We start from the raw sequence: 19,139 nt of genomic DNA, 5'->3' as shown, positions 1-19,139 counted from the left end.
ATGGCCGACTAGGCCATCTTTCGATATCTCCTGTATTTTTTAAAGGTGGTTATTTATGTCTTTTTTTTTTTTTTTTTTTTTTCGAGACAGGGTTTCTCTGTGTAGCCCTGGCTGTCCTGGAACTCACTTTGTAGACCAGGCTGGCCTCGAACTCAGAAATCTGCCTGCCTCTGCCTCCCGAGTGCTGGGATTAAAGGCATGCACCACCACACCCGGCTTATTTATGTCCTTTTTAATGTCCTCTATCATCATCATGAGAAGTGATTTTAAATCCAAATCTTGCTTTTCCAGTGAGATGGTGTATCCAGGACTTGCTATGGTGGGAGAATTGGGTTCTGATGATGCCAAGTAACCTTGGTTTCTGTTGCTTATGTTCTTATGCTTACCTCCTGCCATCTGATTATCTCTAGTGCTATATGCCCTCATTATATTTGACTAGACCCTGTCCTTCCTGTGATCCTGGTTGTGTCAGAACTCCTCAGAGTTCAGCAGTTTCTGTGATCCCCTGAGATCCTGGTGTATTCAAGCTCCAGGGATCCTGTGATCCTGTGATTTTGTGATCCTGGGCGTGTTAGAGCACCTGGGAATGGCGCTTCCTCTTGGTGTTGTGGAACTGGCTTCAGAGTTTGTGCCCAAGTTCTGCTCAGGGTAGTTGCCCTTATTCTATATTTGAGAGTACCAGATAATTGGTTCTGGGATCCATATCCCTCCTAAGAAAACATGAAGTCTTATCATTCTGGTTTCATGAAAAAAAGAAAATTAAGGGAAAGGCTAGGAGAAAAGCCTGGTCAGCTTTATTTTATGGATAATGAGCATCAGAACAAAATGAATTCTTAGGTTGGCTTAAGAATGAAACTAACACTGAGAGGTGGTGGCATATGGTTTTAATCCCAGCACTTGGGAGACAGATCTTTAAGTTCAAGGCCAACCTGGTCTATATAGTAGGTTCCAGGATCGACAGGACTACACAGAGAAAAAAAAAAACCTGTTTTGAAAAAACAAAAAACAAAGAATGAAAAGGAAGCAATGATAAGGCTGGTGATTAAAAACCACATAAAAATCAATACATCTGGGGGGAGCAACAGTGTCAACTGACCAGACCCCCAGAGCTCCCACAGACTGGACCACTAACCAAAGATTACACATGGAGCAACCTGTGGCTCTGGCTCCATATGTGACAGAGGATGGCCTTGTTGGATATCAATGGGAGGAGCAGCCCTTGGGCCTGAGGGTGTTTCCTAGTGTAGGGGAATGCCAGGGCAAGAAGGCAGGAGTGGATGGGTGGGTGGGGGAGCACCCTCAAAGAGGCAGAGGGAGGGCGGATGGAGTACAGAGTTTCTCAAGTGGAGACGTGGAAAGGGAAAAACAATTGAAATGTAAAAAAGAGAATATCCAATTAAGACCCCCCCCCAAAAAAAAAAACAGAGAAAAAAATCAAGAATTTCTGGTTCTCCTACCTTCAACCTCTCATGTGCTGAGATTATAGGTGTAGACTAGCACTCATAGTTTGAAAGAAGTTTTAATGAAATATTTTACCATTGGAATTGTAGGATGTAGTGGTTCAGGTCACCATAGTTCCATAGAAATTGAAGATGTGGTCTAGCAGGATCCTCCTCTGCCTCACAGAGCAGACAGGTGCACAGCGATGAAGGTCTGTAGCACAGATGCTCTCCTCAGACTTAGTTTGGGCCTGTCAATCAACCTTCTGTAGAGACAGTCCCATCTCAGATAGGCAGAGGCAGTTGAGTACAGACCCCATCTGTTGGCATTCAACTTATAAGGCATGTAGAATATGCTTTGTGAAAACCAGAAGCTCTGTTTCATCTGTCTTCCAAGGCTCTGTTTCATGACTGGATTTAATGGGTTGGTAAAATGTGCCCAGTTGATGAGCCTGTGAGACGCTGTAGCTGATGAGGTCTGAGATCTATACCAATCTATGGAGGTGTGTGTGAGTGTGTGTGTCTCTATGTGTGTGTATGCATATACACAATACATGTATATTACATATGTACATATGTATTATGGGTGTGTCTTACCTGATTATATGTCTACATACCAGGTGTGTGCCTGGTTCTTATAGAGGCCAAAAGAGGATGTCAGATCCCTTAAGACTGGAATTATAGGTGGTTGTGAGGCACCATGTGGGTGCTGAGAATCCAACCAGGATATTCAGGAGGAATGGCCAGTGCTCTTAGCCACTGAACTTTCTCTCCAGGCCTAGAGATACAAATTTAGAGAGCAACTTGATACTGTGTCCATATACTAAAATAATAATAGTGTGTTCATTCCTGGTCTAGCTTCTTTTACAAGTCCAAAAGAAGGCAATCCTATTGTGTCCATGACTACCTATGCATTAGTCACCAACCTGAACTTACTTCACAGAAATTAATTCACCAATGTAAAATGCTAATACAAATTGAAAATGAATTTATCCATGGTAGTTTTTGTAAAGTTCCATGTAACGGTGAATTAATTAGTTTGCTTTGGCTCCTGGCAGGTCTCATGTATGCTGTACCTGCCCAAGGGCTCTGGATTCACTAATGATACACACACACACACACACACACACACACACACACACATACAGCAGCTAATTTTGATATGCCTTGCGTGACTAGCTCGATGGTTGGGCACCCTAAACCTCTCTGCAGCTAGCATACACTCCCTTTCAGTAATCCTGGCTTAACACCTTCTTAATCTCTATTTTATCTTTGCTGCCCTGTTACCTTCTAGGCAGTCCCCCACAGGGCCACATTCCTGTCCACCTACATTGCTGGATGATTTCTCTCCTGCAGCTCTTAAATCTGATCCCACTGCCTCCGAGTGATGTTGATTCTCCTCTTCTCCTCCCTCTCTCCCTTGGTCCCTTGGCCATACAATCTAAAAGTCCTGCTGTCCATTGGCTATACCGCAATTCTTTATTACTACTGGAAGTACCCAGCGGGGGGTGGGGGGGAGGTAGGCAGGGACACTCAACATCTGGAAGTGTGGCTTTTGGGTGTCAAACCGATTCCTGTCAGTTTTGTTTGTTTGTTGTTGTTTGCCTTCTGCCTACTTCTAGCTTAGCATCCATTGAGCCCCTAGGATCTGGCAAGATCTGAGAGTCCCTGCTTGGGTTGCCTGTGGTTACGATCCATCACACAGGGTCCATGGCCTGTGTGTCCATGATCTGTCCTTCACTCAAGTATTTTAGAATACAGTTCCTCAAATCATGAGAAACTGAGATGAAATGAGACCTGTGTTTAATTTTATTTTTTTTTCATTTCTTTCTTCTTTTATTGCCTATTAGGGGTTTGCTAATGCACTCCGAACTGAACTTTTGGACCATCCAGGTATAACATTGTCTACCATTTGCCCAGGACCTGTGCATTCAAATATTTACAAGAATTATCTTACTAGAGAAGCCATTAAGGTAAACATTTTTAACTTGAAAATAGTTGGGATATTTTACTATTTATCCCACAGCATCAAATGATATAGATGAGTGCTTCTGTCAGAAGTAATTATGAATTAGCCACATAACCACCCTTGTTCTGAGACTTGACAACATTAGCCGGCAATGTTTGGTATCCAGTTTTTATAAGGCTAATGAAATCACTACATTATCAGTGCCAAGTTGGCCACCCTGTCCACTGTTGTACAATAACTCTGTAGCTGATAATAAAGTCCCTTTTTATCTTCTTCTACCTCATCGCCACCAATGGGTGGGGTTTCATTTTTGTGAGATTTTCATATGGCTTTTGAAATGATAACAGTTACTAGGCACTGTGGTAAAGGACATGAGGAGCTTTGATCTTTCAGTTAGCCAGTACCATCTCCACTGGTTCCAGTGATTCCAATGGGGCTTGGTGGAACATTATGGAAGCTTATAATGCCAACTAGCACTTGTAGAAACTTGTAATGAGTGCAAGGCTCCATATTGCATGGGTCCCACTGACTCCTTCTTAACATAAAATTTCTGTTAAAAAAAAAAGGCTTGATAAATCTTCAGCATCCTTTTCCTTTAAACTTTTTAAAGGCCAAATGGCCTTATCCTCAGGAATTTCCCAAGATGGCAACAAGCCGCTGTGTCCAGCTAATACTAGTCTCCATGGCCAATGATCTGGAGGAAGTCTGGATAGCTAATCAGCCTGCCTTGTTTCGGACATATGTGTGGCAGTATGTGCCAATCCGGGACTGGATAATTTCAAGGACGCAATGGAAGAAAAGAATTGAAATATTTAGGATTAACATGGTATGAGTGACTTACTTGTTTTCCAGTAGTAAAATGTTTATCTTGCATGAAAATATGAAGTCTTCAAATGCTTTAGGATAGTTTTTGCTAACATCCAGACCCAGCTCACAATATAAATACCAAAAAAATACATAAGCAGCATCCTATCATTACATGTCACTGACAACTTCCCATAGATCACCACTGGTCTAGGTGTTCCAGAAGTTTCACATGGCAAACAATGTTACTTATAGTCTATACTTACTGACTGAGAAAGTAAGTTTCAGAAAACTTTCTTCTCTGTTCCTTCCCATTCATCTCCTACCCAGCCTTCCATCTTAGCTCAGGAGTCACTTCTTTAAAGGGCTACTTTCCCTCCTTTCTAATTCTCCTGGGGACAGGAGACCCTCAGCCCTTAGCATTTTGTTCCACCTTCAGAACCACCCACCACAGTAAAACAATGCACACACACGCACACACACACACACACACACACACACACACACACACACACACACACACACACACACAGGGCAGTCCTTAGTGTCTTGTCCCTAAATCGCTCTGCCCAACTCAGATGTGAAGGGAACAAGGCTTACTACAACACTGAGTGGGGAATACTACCTGTTTCTGAAAAAAAAAAAAAAAAAAAGGTTCATAAATTCACATCACAGCAAATGTAATGAGTTAAGCTTAAAACCTTTCCTTATAGTTATATATAAGAAAGGCCATTTCTGGGTATTGTTTTCATTGCTGAAGTTGTTTCCTCTGTATTCTTTGTGGCAAGAATTTTCTGAGATTTAGTTTTACTTATGTATTTGTATATTTTTATGGGTGTGTATCTGCTACCTGTCTGTGGGTGCCTGTGAAGGCCAGAAAAGTGTCAGGATGCCTGGGAATGGTTGTGAGTCTCCTGATGTAGGTGCTAGGATCCAAACTCTGGTCTTCTGGAAGAACAGCAAATGCTTTTTAACTGTTCAGCTATCTCTCCCCTAAAAACTACAACCACTAAAGACCACTGTTACTATACAGCTGGGTATGGGGGCGCATCCAGTTAATCCCAACACTTGAAGCAGAAGCAGAGACAAATGGATTGCTATGAATTTGAGGCTATCCTGTTCTACAGTGAGTTTCAAGTTCCAGGATAGCCAGGGCTACACAATAAAGAAGCCATGTCTTAAAAACAAACAAGCAAACAACAAACAAACTCAAACCAAGCAAACAGGTGAACAACAACAAAAGCAGATAAATCACTATAAAAGAGGGCCCAACATAGATTCTGTAATCTACCAGTAACTAAGCAGTCTTCTCTAGTTTTTAGATAACTAATTACTTCTATCCTTCTATGTTGTAGTGAAAATGAATTGGGTAAGGGAAAGCCAAGAGAAAACTTTAAGAACATGCTTAAAGACATTAAGATTATAAAACATTTACATGGTATCCTAAAATGTAGAGGTTGAAATACCATGAGGAGGGCCTTTTGCTGTCTACCAGGTTGAAATGCAGACCAGCTTTCTTTGTGTCCAATGACTTAGCATTCTAGTTCTGGGTCTTGGTCACATGAGATGGTTGAGGCAGACTTTGTGGAAAGCTACCTGAGTTTTGAATCAGGAGGATGGTTTAGGAAGTTCAGTGGACATAGAAGCCCTGAGAGGGAATAATCGTGTACAAGAGAGATCAGTACTCTAGGTTAGAGCTGAGATACCTGGGTTCAAATCCCAGGTCCATGGACTACTCACCCATGGCCTTAAGTAGGTCACCCCTCGGATTCAAGTGGCTCAACTACACAATGGGGAGTCAGTTGATAGTAGTAACCAGTCATAGAGCTATTATGGGCATTAAGTAAGAATACAGGGGCAGAGGCACCTCCTAAACACAGCCTGGAGTTTGGTCAGGACTGCTGTCTTTTTATTCTCCATTTCAAGCTGAGTTTGGGAGTAGCAAGGGTAGATGCTTGAGTTGTTTCTCTGTTGTGACTCTTATAAACCATAACACGAAGATGGAAATGCATATTGCTTCTTTATCCTGGTTTCAGTTCCTCTCAGTGTGTACCCTGGAGTGATTTATGCTGGAGATTTCATTCTCCAAAGCTTTGTCTCCATGCTGAACCTCTGTTAAGAAGTAGGGCCTGGAGGAACCACCCTCGAGAGGGATGAATGGATTTCTCACAGGACTCTGGGAGTTCTCGAGCAAGTAAGTTGTCATGAAGCATAGCTACCCAATATGATTGGCTTACTTTTCTATTTCTCTCCAGGATAACTCAGTGGGTGATCATGACAAGAGGCCGAGTAAATGAGGCTCCACAGTCCTGCACTTTTGGCTATCAAATGGGTAAGATGAAAAGCCAATTTTCTTACAACCACAATTTTAGTTGCTAAACATCACGTTACATCATTCCCAGTGTGAAGGGTCTGGAGGCGTTAACACACTGTTCCTATAACCTCGATACCAGTTAACATTTTCAGTGTTTCATGATAAGACAGAGAGAGAAGACATGGCAGAGATGGTCCCTCAAAGGGAAAGAGGGAGCATGCTACTTCCAGGTGCACAGTTTTTCAGAAAGGTTCACATTGTGTAGCCCTGACTGTCCTGGAACTCACTCTGTAAACCAGGCTGACCTCAAACTCAGAAATCCACCTGCCTCTGCCTCCCAAATGCTGGGGTTAAAGGCGTATGCCACCACTGCCCAGCAACTCTTATGTTGTGATAAAGTGAAAGTATTTATCTTATGTATAATGTATATATCAAATAATATGATTTGAATATCATTATGATTTGATTTTGATTATTGAATAATTTGGTATAAGTGATTCTTTTGTCTTTCCCTTTCTTTTTCCTTTTCTTTATTCCTCCTTTTCTTTTCTTTTGTCTTTTGTCTTTTGTCAGAGACCATCCGGTGAGAAAGTGAGCCCTTCACAATCTCCCTAACAGGCCAAACGGCCTCGTGCTAAGATCTGGTTTTCACCCCCTTTCTCCCTATTCCCTTCCTGGCACCTGAGGCTGTAAAAGCTGAATTATAGTCCCCTCTTCCCTATCTCTTCCTGAACTCCCATGACATCCAAGGACATGAGTTAAGCCTGAGCCCAGCCTGACACCCAAGGCTGTCAAGGAGGATCTATGTTCCAGAGATAAGATGCAGAGTGCCCGCTGCCTGGCGCCTGACTTCAGCCCCCATATCAGCAGATGCCCACTTCTTTGTTCTTTGTAAAATTCCCCCTTGACACCTCCCCTATTCCCTGCGATGTATGCTTTAAAATCAAGGCACCTCAGCCTAATAAACGAGACCTTGATAGGTACCATCTTCTTGGTCTCCTATTTCTCTTTTTCTTCCTCCCATTTCCTTCCACGTTTGTGGTCCCTCTCGCACCCACGAATAACTAAATCCCGCGGGATGGGATAAGTGGCACCTGATGTGAGGGTGAGGTCCAGATCGTAATTCCTATCGGTGGAGGTTCCAGAGAAGTTCATCACGACCCCAAGAATTTAGAAGTAGTGAAGGATCCCTTCTGCCACTCACGGAAGAGCGAGAAGTCCTTGGTGAGTTGAGTCATCTCCACTTCAGGTTATGGGAAATAAGCTATGTAAAGAGATAGCCTTCATCAAAGGCTTAATGATGGCTCTCAGGAAAGAGGAGTACGAGTTAAAAAGAAAGATCTGATAGACTTTTTATTTTCATAGACCAGGTATGTCCATGGTTTATTATAGACGAATCAGAGATACATTGTAAAAAATGGTAAAAGGTAGGTAGAGATTTAAATAATAAACTAGCCAACGAGGGTCCCAATGCGGTCCCTATAACTCTTTTCTGTCCCGATGCAGTCCCTGCAAACGTCTTTTCTTATTGAGAAGTAATTATCAGAAGCAGCCACTGTGCCTCCTCTCCCTTCTCTGGCAGAATTCCCAGAAGAAGGAGATAAAGAATTAGAGTCTGAACATGAGAGAGAGAAAATAAGTTTCAGAAAAGCAGTTATCCCCTGTTTGGGATCTTTTAGCAAAAAAGAAAGAAAATGAAAATAAGCTATTTCTCCTAGGGACAGAAGGAAAACAAGAGACATCCTGCTTCCTCTCTGGCTCCTATGGAGATATTCTTAGCTCTGGTTAGGATATCTGGGTCCCTTTGAGACATCAAGTTCTATTCTCTCTCTGTCTATCGTCTGTTTTTTTTTTATTAATATTTTTATTAGGCATTTTCCTCATTTACATTTACAATGCTATCCCAAAAGTCCCCCATACCCTCCCCCCCCACTCCCCTACCCACCCACTCCCACTTTTTGGCCCTGGAGTTCCCCCGTACTAGGGCATATAAAGTTTGCAAGTCCAATGGGCCTCTCTAGTGATGGCCGACTAGGCCATCTTTTGATACATATGGAGCTAGAGTCAAGAGCTCCGGGGTACTGGTTAGTTCATAATGTTGTTCTACCTATAGGGTTGCAGATCCCTTTAGCTCCTTGGGTACTTTCTCTAGCTCCTCTATCGTCTGTTTTTGGTGCACCAAATTGTCCATATGTCTGTCTATTTATGTTTGTTTTTGTTTTGTTGTTTGAATGATTGTTGTTCTGTGTTTCGTGTGAAAAAAAAAATGGTTAAAACTTTATTGTTGCGCTCACCTTGTCCAGCAAGAAAAGACACAACACGGTCGGATTCTTCTCAACAGCTTTCTTTATTTCAGGAACACCTCCATGCTACTGGGGAACTCCCGAAACCCCGGTAGGACTGCCTATATCCACCCCAGCACTGGGGAGAGCTACGTGTCCTCCTGGGATTCATCAGTCTGTCAGCCCCTTTGATATGTAACACCCACTCAGGAGGGGTTGGCGCCAGATTTGGGCTGGCGCCTGCGCAGTGGTGTTGTTTACGGCGCCGGTGTACCAGAGGTCGGCACCATCTTTTGGGCATGCGGCTGCCTACATCTCCCCCTTTTTTGTTTTTGTTTAATAATATGATGCTGGACTAGGTCTGGGCAAGTCTGTCCATTGGCTACGGCTCCTGTCTTAGGTCAATCCTTTCATGTCACAGCCTTACCCGTCCTAGGGTTACCTTATTGCCACTGGGCCCTGTGTCTTAGGTTGGTCTGTGCATAAGGAAAGTTGCCCATCTCTGGATACCGCAGTGCTGTGTGACAGTAACTGCTAAATGACCTAGGGCGAACTCTACAAAAGAGGAACTAAACTTCAGGGGAGACGCCTTCTTTAATCGCCATCAATGGTACACCACTGCCTTATACTGAGTGTGCTCTCGTTTGCCGACACAAAAGACACAACCCAGGAGGACCACTGCTCCCCAGGCCAAAATTCCCGCCCACTCCTTAAACTATGAGAAGGCATTGGTGATCCAGGAGGTGAAGTCCCCCAAGGTGACAGGGTCCAGTCGAGTGCTGTTGAGTTTGGCAATCTGGAGGAGCAGCTTTCTGGACAACTGCTCCTCTTTAGCCGACCAATTTCCTACTCAGATAAGAGGTGAATCTGTTCAAGAGACTGAGATAAATTAGCTTATACAACTTTATACAAGGGGCACCTAATGGGCATAGGTGGCAAACATTTCAAAATCTACTATAGGCACAAAGGTGAGAAATTTCACAACCACAGCAGTATACCCTGCCAACACTCTGCTAACAAACATATCCTTCCGGAACTATTACAATCTATATCTCTGTTGGGGGGAGTAATTTTCATGTCAGCCTCTCTGGTACCCAAATCGGGTGTTCTTGACTTTGTAGAAAAACACAAACAGCTACCCTGGTTCTTGAAATAATGGGATCTGGGCCATACCATTTTCCTGTTAGGACATCTTTCCATTTGACATCCTGTTTAAGGATAGGCGAGGTCATTGCATGCCTATCTGCAGCCGAACGACCATGTTCATCCAGAATTAAAAATTTTAAAGTAAAGAGGGCTAAAGATAATTGTTCTTTGGATGGCTGGCCATGGGCGATTCCCCCTTTTTGTTTTTGTAAGAGTTCTTTTAAGGTTTGATGTGCTCTTTCCACAATGCCTTGGCCCTGTGGATTGTAGGGAAGGTCAGTAAAGTGACTAACCTGCATTATTTTGCAAAAGGTTTGGAATGATTTTGATGTATATGCGGGGCCACTATCAGTTTTTAACTATCTGGCCTTCCCCAAGCTGCCCAGCCTTCTAGGCAATGGCCAACCACATTGCAGGATTTCTCACCGGACATGGGGGAGGTGAAAATGACACCTGAACAGGTGAAAATTGAGACATGAACATATTTTAATCTTCCAAATGCTGAGACATGAGTAACATCCATTTGCCACAGTTTTAGAGGAAGCAATTCGCGAGGGTTAATACCAACATGAGGGTGGTGAAATTGTACACACTGTGGACATTGTAACACCACATCTCGTGCTGAGGCTTGAGAGATATCAAATTTCTGCAGCAGGAACATGATACAATCGATGAAAATCTTTTGCAAGCTCCAGTGGGGTGGCATGAAAAATAAATTCCATGCGAGTGCTAGCGTCCACTAAGGCATTTCTTTCTGCCATTGGACCTGGTAAGGTAGAGTAAGCTCGTATATGTTGAATAAAGAATTTATGTGTTCTTTTCCAAATCAATTTTTGTAACTCTAATAAGATGGTGAATACAGGGCTGGTAGGTCTAATGGGTCCTGCAATTTCTAATGCACGCACTGCATTTACTACATAAGCCAAATCAGAGACTAGATTAAAAGATTCCTTAAAAGCTTTGAATACTTCCAACACAATTTTACATTCAGTAAGTTGTGGGGTGCCAGGATTGTATTGAAAAAGAACGGGCTTTTGAGAATTAACTACATAGGCACCAACACCTGTTTTAGAACCATCTGTATAAATATCCAATGCACCTTATATGGGTTTAGATGCTGTGACTTTGGGGAAAATCACTGGATGTTCACTAAAAAATTGTAGCAAAGGATCTTTGGGATAATGATTACCTAATTCCCCATCAAAACTACAGCGCAATAGAGCCCAATCATCTATCAAAGAACTTAGAATCTGTATTTGATTAGCATTATAAGGTGTAATGATTTTCTGAGGGGGTGCTCCAAAATGTAGAATACACGATTTAATGCCCAAAATCACTAATTGAGCTACAGCAATGGGATAATATTCAAGGGTTTTATTGGGAGATACACGAGGATAAATCCACAATAGAGGACCTGACTGCCACAACACTCCTGTTGGTTGATGGAATGTCTTCAAAATGCATAAGAGGATGTCCTCTCCCTCTTTCCATCTATACAGTTTGGCCTTTTCTAAACACCTTTCTACCTTTTCTAATGCTACTCAGGCCTCAGGGGTGAGAGCACGAGGTGAAGAAAGCTGTGGATCGCCCTTCAATATATCAAAAAGAGGGATTAATTCAAAATTTGATAGCCTCATATATGGATGAATCCAATTTATATCACCTAGCAATTTCTGGAAATCATTTAATGTTTTTAAATGATCTTTACGTAATTCTATCTTTTGAGGTGTAATAAAATGTGGAGTAATTCGAGCACCCAGGAACTCTCCTAAATTTCCCATTTGAACTTTATCAGGAGCTATAAATAATTGTTTCATTTCTAATTCTTTTACTAGCTTAATATAGGCTTCATCTAAACTTTCTTTATTCTTTGAGGCAAGAAGGACATCATCTACATAATGTACTATCCTTAACTTTGGGAATGCATCACGGACAGGTTGTAGGGCTTCTCCTACAAAAAGTTGACTCATAGTAGGACTGTTTGCCATCCCTTGAGGTAAAACTATCCATTGATACAGTTTATCAGGCTCTTCATTATTTACAGAAGGAAGAGTAAAGACAAAGTGCTCACTATCACTCAATGCAAGGGGAATAGAAAAAAAAAAAACAATCTTTAATATCAATGATTATAATAGGCCACTCTTTGGGTAAACTAGAAAGTAGGGGCAGACCCCTCTGTATGGGGCCCATAATCTGCATTTGATTATTAATGGCTCGAAGATCATGCAGGAGCCTCCATTTGCCTGATTTTTTCTTAATCACGAATATGGGTGTATTCCAAGGTGACTGGGAAGGTTGAATATGTCTAATTTCAATTGTTCCTCCACTAATGCTCTGGCAGCTACTAACTTTTCAGAGGAAAGAGGCCATTGAGGAACCCATACAGGCTCCTCTGTTTTCCAAGTAATGGGTATACCACCCTCAACAGCCCCTAGGAAAAACCCAATCCCCTTCTATCTTGTTTGAACTTTGCGGGCACTGACCTAGTCCTGCCTTGTGATGACTTTCCTAACCCTTTTCCTGGGGTGTAGCCCATATTAGACATAATTTCTCGGGCCTGTGGGGAATACTCATTAGTTAGTATAAGATCCATTTGGGTTAAGACATCCCTACCCCATAGGGTCACAGGAATATCCACAATATAAGGAAAAAATTTCCCTGACTTACCTTCCTCATGTTTCCAAGTTAATTCCTTAGCACTTATAAAGGGAGCAGTCTTATAACCTAGACCGCAGAGGCTTTGAGATTGGCGGCCAATCATGAGCGGAGATAATACTGCGATCTGCACCTGTGTCTAGCAACCCCAGAAAGGATCGTCCTTCAACCTCCAAAGTTAACATGGGGCGATCTCCTAATTCCATTGATAAGAAAGTGAACCGAGAACCTGTAGAACCTAGTCCACTCTCTCCTCTTATTTTATTATTTGCTGAAAAATGTTTATGCAAACTTGGTAATAGTAATAATTGAGCAATTCTATCTCCTGGAGAGATAGCTGAAATACCACTGGGGAAGCCACTAAGATTTTCACAACCCCCGTATAATCTGGATCAATCACTCCAGGGGTAATTTGTAATCATTTTAAAGCAGAAGATGAACGGCCAAGCAATAGTCCTACAGTATCTTTGGGAAGGGGGCCTTTAAAATCTGTATCTTTGGGCTGTACCCCTCTCTGTGGGGTTAATACGAGTCTGGTGGTGGAGTGGAGGTCCAATCCTGCGGAGCCAGTAGTGGCTCTCCGTGGTCTCTCGGATGACGGAGAGACGGCCAAGATCTCGTCTGGTCTTTCTGAAGAGCCCCATATATTAGAGGGCCCTGGGGACGTGGGCCCCGCTGTCCGTTTTTTGGCCTAGTGCCATTATAATGTTGCTTGTCCTTAGTATATCCTGCTTGTAATGGTCGGCCTTCTATGTCCTTTATTGATCTGCACTCATTAGCCCAATGTTTTCCTTTTCTACATTTATGGCATATTCCTGGCTGTCTAGGTTTATCTAATGGAGTTCTTTTCTCATTTTCAGGACATTGTCTTCTAAAATGTCCTCTCTGGCCACATTTATAACAAGTATCATTATTAGATCTACCCAATTGTACCACAGCAGCTGCCAGGCCTGCATTGGTTAATGGGCCCCCTAGTTCTCTGCAAACCTTCATCCAAACTTCTAAACCTTTATGTTTATAGGGTGTAATAGCTGCTCTACACTCCTTAGTGCATTGCTCATACACTAGCTGTTTTACTAAAGGCATTGCTATATCAGGATCTCCAAAAATTCTAGCGGCTGCTTCAATGAGGCGTGCTGCAAAGTCTGAAAATGATTCTGTGGGACCCTGCAAGATTTTCATAAGATTGCCTGAGACTGCGCCTCTGTTCGGCAATGCCTTCCATGCTTTGGTAGCTACCTCATTTATTTGAGCATAGACTGCTTCAGGATAATTTCTTTGATCTAAAGCAAAACATCCTAAACCTAGAAGCATATCTGCATCCCAATGTCTCTGAGGATCTTGTCCTGTTGCTAAATTTGCTGCTGCCTGACTGTTTGCATATTCATAGGACAAGGACTTCCAATCTAAACACTGTCCGGATGACAAACAAGCCCGAGTAATATTATTCCAGTCCCCCGGGGTGAGGCAATATTTAGCAAGCACCTAGACCTGTGCAACTACAAAAGCTGCACTCACCCCATAGGTACGGACTGACTCAGCCAGCTGCTTAATAGTTTTAAAATCTATTGGCTCATGATACCGTCATCCCTGGCCATCTAAGAATACAGGGAAAGTCAGTTCAGCTTCCTTCCAAACCTCTGGGCACAATGAGGTACCTTGTTTACCAGCTTTTGTGGATTCCTTTTTTACTGTATACTCAGGGTTAAGAGGTGGAGCGGTCAGCACTTTACTCCTTTGCCAGCTGACCCCCCTTTTTTCGTACCTATCCCTCTCATACCGAGCTGCCTCTTCTTCTAGGTCAGCTTCCTCATCTTTATCAAGCTCTGAGTCACTGGAGTCAGAACTTGCTGAACTTATTGTTAAGTCTTTTAATGAGGGATATCCTTTTGCTATTTCCTTTCCTTTCTCATTTCCTTTTCCTTTTGAATTTTCCTTTTCTCTCTCTTTTTCGCCCCTTTTCTTTCTTTTACTTATATGTTTCCTATCTTCCTCTGACATACTTTCTTGTTCCATAAAAATTTTCTGACCTGCCTTAACTGCTCCTATCACCCAAAAGCAGAGGCCAGAAATTACAAAAAACAAAACAAAAACACTAAGAGCTACCCACACTGGGTCTACGGGCAAGAGAATCATATCCGTCCTTTTAACCAGGGATCAATTTTGGGAGACTTACCGGTACTGCCGTTCCTCAGCTGAAGAGTTCTGAATCCATGAAATCCTCCGTTCCCCGTACGGGCCACCACTTTGTTGCGCTCACCTTGTCCAGCAAGAAAAGACACAACACGGTCGGATTCTTCTCAACAGCTTTCTTTATTTCAGGAACACCTCCATGCTACTGGGGAACTCCCTAAACCCCGAGAGGACTGCCTATATCCACCCCAGCACTGGGGAGAGCTACGTGTCCTCCTGGGATTCATCAGTCTTTCGGCCCCTTTGATATGTAACACCCACTCGGGAGGGGTTGGTGCCAGATTTGGGCTGGCGCCTGCGCAGTGGCATTGTTTACGGCACCGGTGTACCGGAGGTCGGCGCCATCTTTTGGGCATGCGGCTGCCTACACTTTATCTGCTGGCTGTCCATCCTTGGATTTAGTTTAACTTGTTTAAAAAGCAGTCTCAATTTGCACAGCAGAAACTGATAAGTTACACTGTACTGTGACTGGGAGTCAAGTACAGCTGAAAAAGCCCTGCTGGGAGCCGATTGCAAATGGAGCTCTTAAAGGGGCAGGCAGCCTTTTGCTTGTAACAGAAAATTAGCTTAAAATTGGGAACTCAGGGTTAGAGTCATTCTAAACAACATGAACGTACCCAAGAAAACAGTCTTTAAGGATAATTCAAAATAGGGATAATCTTTGGGCTAGGACTCTGGCAAAATGTTCAGATTGAGAAAATGTTTGTGTTTGGGTTGACGCTGAGCTCAGAGGGGAGCAGCCTCAGGAAGGCTTGTGTGGCACTTCTTTTGTTTCTCAAACTGTGACTAGAGAAATTCATGGGACTTCAGCTCTCCCTCCCTCCCTTTCAGCTGAAAGAGCCTTGTTACAGACCTAACCAGATGTTGTTCTAAATAAAGTTTAAATTTAAAGTTTATATAAAGTCAATCAGTCTGTGAAATTTATCAATACATTGCGATTTGACTTGCCTACTTTATATAAAGTTATAGTGTACAGAGTTTGCTTATATGTATAAGTGTCTGTTCCTTGTTCCAAACAGCCATTAATTTGGTTATTGCAGAATATTGATGTTTGATCTATTGCATACCATCATATTAAGTAAAATTGATAATCCTTATCCTAATTTAAAAATTGTTTTTATGCATGCTTCTAGATCTTCTATAAATTCCTGCATGCATGCATGCATGCATCCCATTTACTGTGATTAAAAACAGCCCTTCTATGGGAGAAAAGTATATGTAAATTGAATCACACACTTATTCTTTTGAGTTTTTCTTCTGCTTCAGCACAGATAATTCAATTGTGTGCTATAGATGGTGTTTAAAAATGTTGAACAATTAAACTTTAAGTTGTATATTATTAGTCAATATTATATCTCAGAGCTTACATTGCTTAAAAATTGTTCATCCTTTAGATGCTATTAATTCTCAAGCTTGCAATTGCTTATGCAACTTATAAGAAAAAATACTGTTCCTTTAAGAAGACTGTTTTCGGACAGTTAAGAAATTGTCCTGGGTTGCCTGGAAAAGACCCCCAAGATTTGCTTTTGTGTTATAGAGGTTTACATAAAGCTTTAACTGATAAAGATTACAGATAGCTCCTGAAAAAATACAAACTTAGGATCCTTATAATTATTTGGGTTTTAGACTTACTAATCAAGCTGTTTTTCCCTAGAGAATAGTTATTCGCAGAGACAATTTAAGGACTTTCTCTTATTTCTGATTAATAAATAAATAAATTATACACATGTGACTATAATAACTTTTCAAGCATTCTAATTACAACCACTCTTCAAGAAAAACAATTGAAAGTGTAATTAGTCACTGTCCATGTTATATTAAAGCTGACTATAACAGTCCAGTATGTAAGTGGTTTTGTCAACAATTTTATAATTCTCAAAGACAAGGCATTATAGAAATTTAAAACTCTATCTTCTTAAAAACAAAAAAGGGGAGAAATTATACCCCCATGTACATTATTTAAATCATTTTACTTTTAAAAATCTTGAAATTTAGATGTCAAAGAACTTAATAAATGCCTTATAGTATCTTAAAACTAGACATAATTATGTCTAGGTGAGGTGAAAAGGATCCACTCATCGACACGTGGCATGAGCCTGAATAGAAGGTTAATATGGGGAAAAGGGGGCGGTGTTTCTGTTTTTTCCACAGAATACTGCAGAAGCATGCTAGCTTCCAGAATGATTCTTGTGACAGACTGACCTGTGAGTTCATGAGTTTCCTGGCAGTGATGACAAGAAAACTGTTTTGAGTGCACAGAGAAAAAAGAATCAGTGAGAGCAGCCACTTACAAACAAGATGAAGTCACTTCCTATCTCTGCCAGGGGCTACAGCAAGGAGAGCCGACCTAGTGTCAATTTGAGGACAACTATAAATAATGACCTATGAGGTGGAGGGACTGCCACAGTGTATTTAACAAGATTTTATCAGAGACACTGTTTTGGGCCATTCAGGCCAACTCCCCTATAGCTGTGAAAGCTTTTGTACCTTACCTATATGCTCTATTGTCAGATAATTTTAAGAGTTAAGATCACCAAACTTGAGAAGTCTTTTCATATTCATTGTAATTGTTTTCAATTAACTAATTGTGTAGATCATAATTTAGATAAGGAATCTGCTGTTATGATTTTGTTAAAGAGACCTGCTTATGTTTTGCTACCTGTTCGAGTTAAGAAATGATCCTTGGTTTAAAAAATCTGAGAATGCAAACATAGAAAAGGTCAAATAAGCAACTTTAAGATTTACTGCTTTAATTGCAATTTTAACTTCAATATCTACCACAGCTTTAGATCAACACCTGCATACTGGTCATTTTGTTAATGATATGCATAAGAATATTAGCAACTTATTGTAGATAAAAAATTGGAGGCAAAGGTTACTGTCTTAGAAGTAATGGTCTCAACAATAAGACAGGATATAACAAATATTAAGGCTACAAAGACAGAAATTTCAGGTATTAGAAGAATGGTGTTTTTACTCTGATAAGACTGGCTTAGTTCAAGATAGCATAGACAAAGTTAGAACTAGTTTAGAAGAGAGAAAACATAACAGAGCGAAACAAGAATATTGGTATAAAAATTGGTTTTCTACTTCTTCTTGGGTCGCCACCTTACTTCTAAGCCTTTTGGGACCTTTCATGGGTATTTTGCTGCTTTTGTCTTTTGGCCCCTGGGCCTTTAGAAAATTAACCAGTTTTGTTAAGTCACAGATTGAAGCTGCTTTAAGTAAGCCGGTTGCAGTCCACTACCATCAGCTGGATATCCAGGACTCAGACGAAGAAGATCCTCCTCCCACTGAGGCAGAAACAGTGACTCGTCTCCAGTTTTCCACCCTTGTTGCTAATGCAGGGTTCCCTTAGTTCCTCAGGCTTTGGAGACAATAGGGATGAGGAAGGGTGACCTCCAGCTCCTACTATAGCTTAAGAGCCACAAATTGTGGTGTTACAATTGGCATAATTCTTGTAGAGGCCTTACTGAGTCTGAGGTTGACAATTCTCCTACAGGAGCTACACAGAACTCAGAATTGTGCATACTGGTTTGTGATAATACGAATCCGGTATGGGCCCAGGATGGGTGCAAACTAAGTATTGCAGGGGAAGGTCCATATAGACCATTTCTGAGTTCCCTGAGAGACAAACCCGGTTTGAATAGAGGTTGGTATCTAGTTTCAGTTGCAAGTGAAGAATTTTTCTAAGGCTCTGCCTCCCCTCCCCAAAAGATACCAAGAGCCACAGGTGTGGGTCTGTGACAGCACCCACGTGAGGAATTGGGTCAATGTCCCCCCCAGCCATGGTAATGCCCGCTCATCCAAGGATGAGAAGATTATTTGATCACCTCAGTTACGTGTGGCCTTATTAAATTTAATTTAGAAGGAAGAGATGTCAGAGACCATCCCGTGAGAAAGTGAGCCCTTCACAATCTCCCTAACAGGCCAAATGGCCTCGTGCTAAGATCTGGTTATCATCCCCCCTCCCTATTCCCTTCCTGGCACCTGAGGCTGTAAAGCTGAATTATAGTCCCCTCTTCCCTATCTCTTCCTGAGCTCCCATGACATCCAAGGACATGAGTTAAGCCTGAGCCCAGCCTGACACCCAAGGCTGTCAAGGAGGATCTATGTTCCAGAGATAAGATGCAGAGTGCCCGCTGCCTGGCGCCTGACTTTGGCCTCCATGTCAGCAGATGCCCACTTCTTTGTTCTTTGTAAAATTCCCCCTTGACACCTCTCCTGTTCCCTGCGATGTATGCTTTAAAATCAAGGCACCTCAGCCTAATAAATGAGACCTTGATAGGTACCATCTTCTTGGTCTCCTATTTCTTTTTTTCTTCCTCCCATTTCCT

General features: G+C 41.9%; 1 protein-coding gene across 3 annotated transcripts in view; it reads left to right on the top strand.

Moving 5' to 3' along the window:
• The window catches only part of LOC110288935 (dehydrogenase/reductase SDR family member 7-like), a 38,903-nt gene that overhangs the window by 14,067 nt on the left and 5,697 nt on the right, over positions 1 to 19,139 (top strand). For 2 of the 3 annotated variants that reach the window (XM_021155167.3, XM_021155168.3), the window contains exons 5-8: positions 3,290 to 3,412; positions 4,019 to 4,234; positions 6,468 to 6,544; positions 7,100 to 7,514. In XM_021155167.3, coding sequence (XP_021010826.1) covers positions 3,290 to 3,412; positions 4,019 to 4,234; positions 6,468 to 6,509 — 381 coding nt within the window. In that variant the 3' untranslated portion in view covers positions 6,510 to 6,544; positions 7,100 to 7,514. Of the gene's footprint in view, positions 1 to 3,289; positions 3,413 to 4,018; positions 4,235 to 6,467; positions 6,545 to 7,099; positions 7,515 to 19,139 lie in introns of those variants that run through there. The other variant, XM_085830449.1, reaches the window with a different exon arrangement.

Source organism: Mus caroli, unplaced genomic scaffold (genome assembly GCF_978045245.1).
Source record: "Mus caroli unplaced genomic scaffold, Mus_caroli_1 scaffold_14, whole genome shotgun sequence".
In the NCBI taxonomy this organism is placed as follows: domain Eukaryota; kingdom Metazoa; phylum Chordata; class Mammalia; order Rodentia; family Muridae; genus Mus; species Mus caroli.
This window is presented reverse-complemented; position numbering and strand designations above follow the sequence as displayed.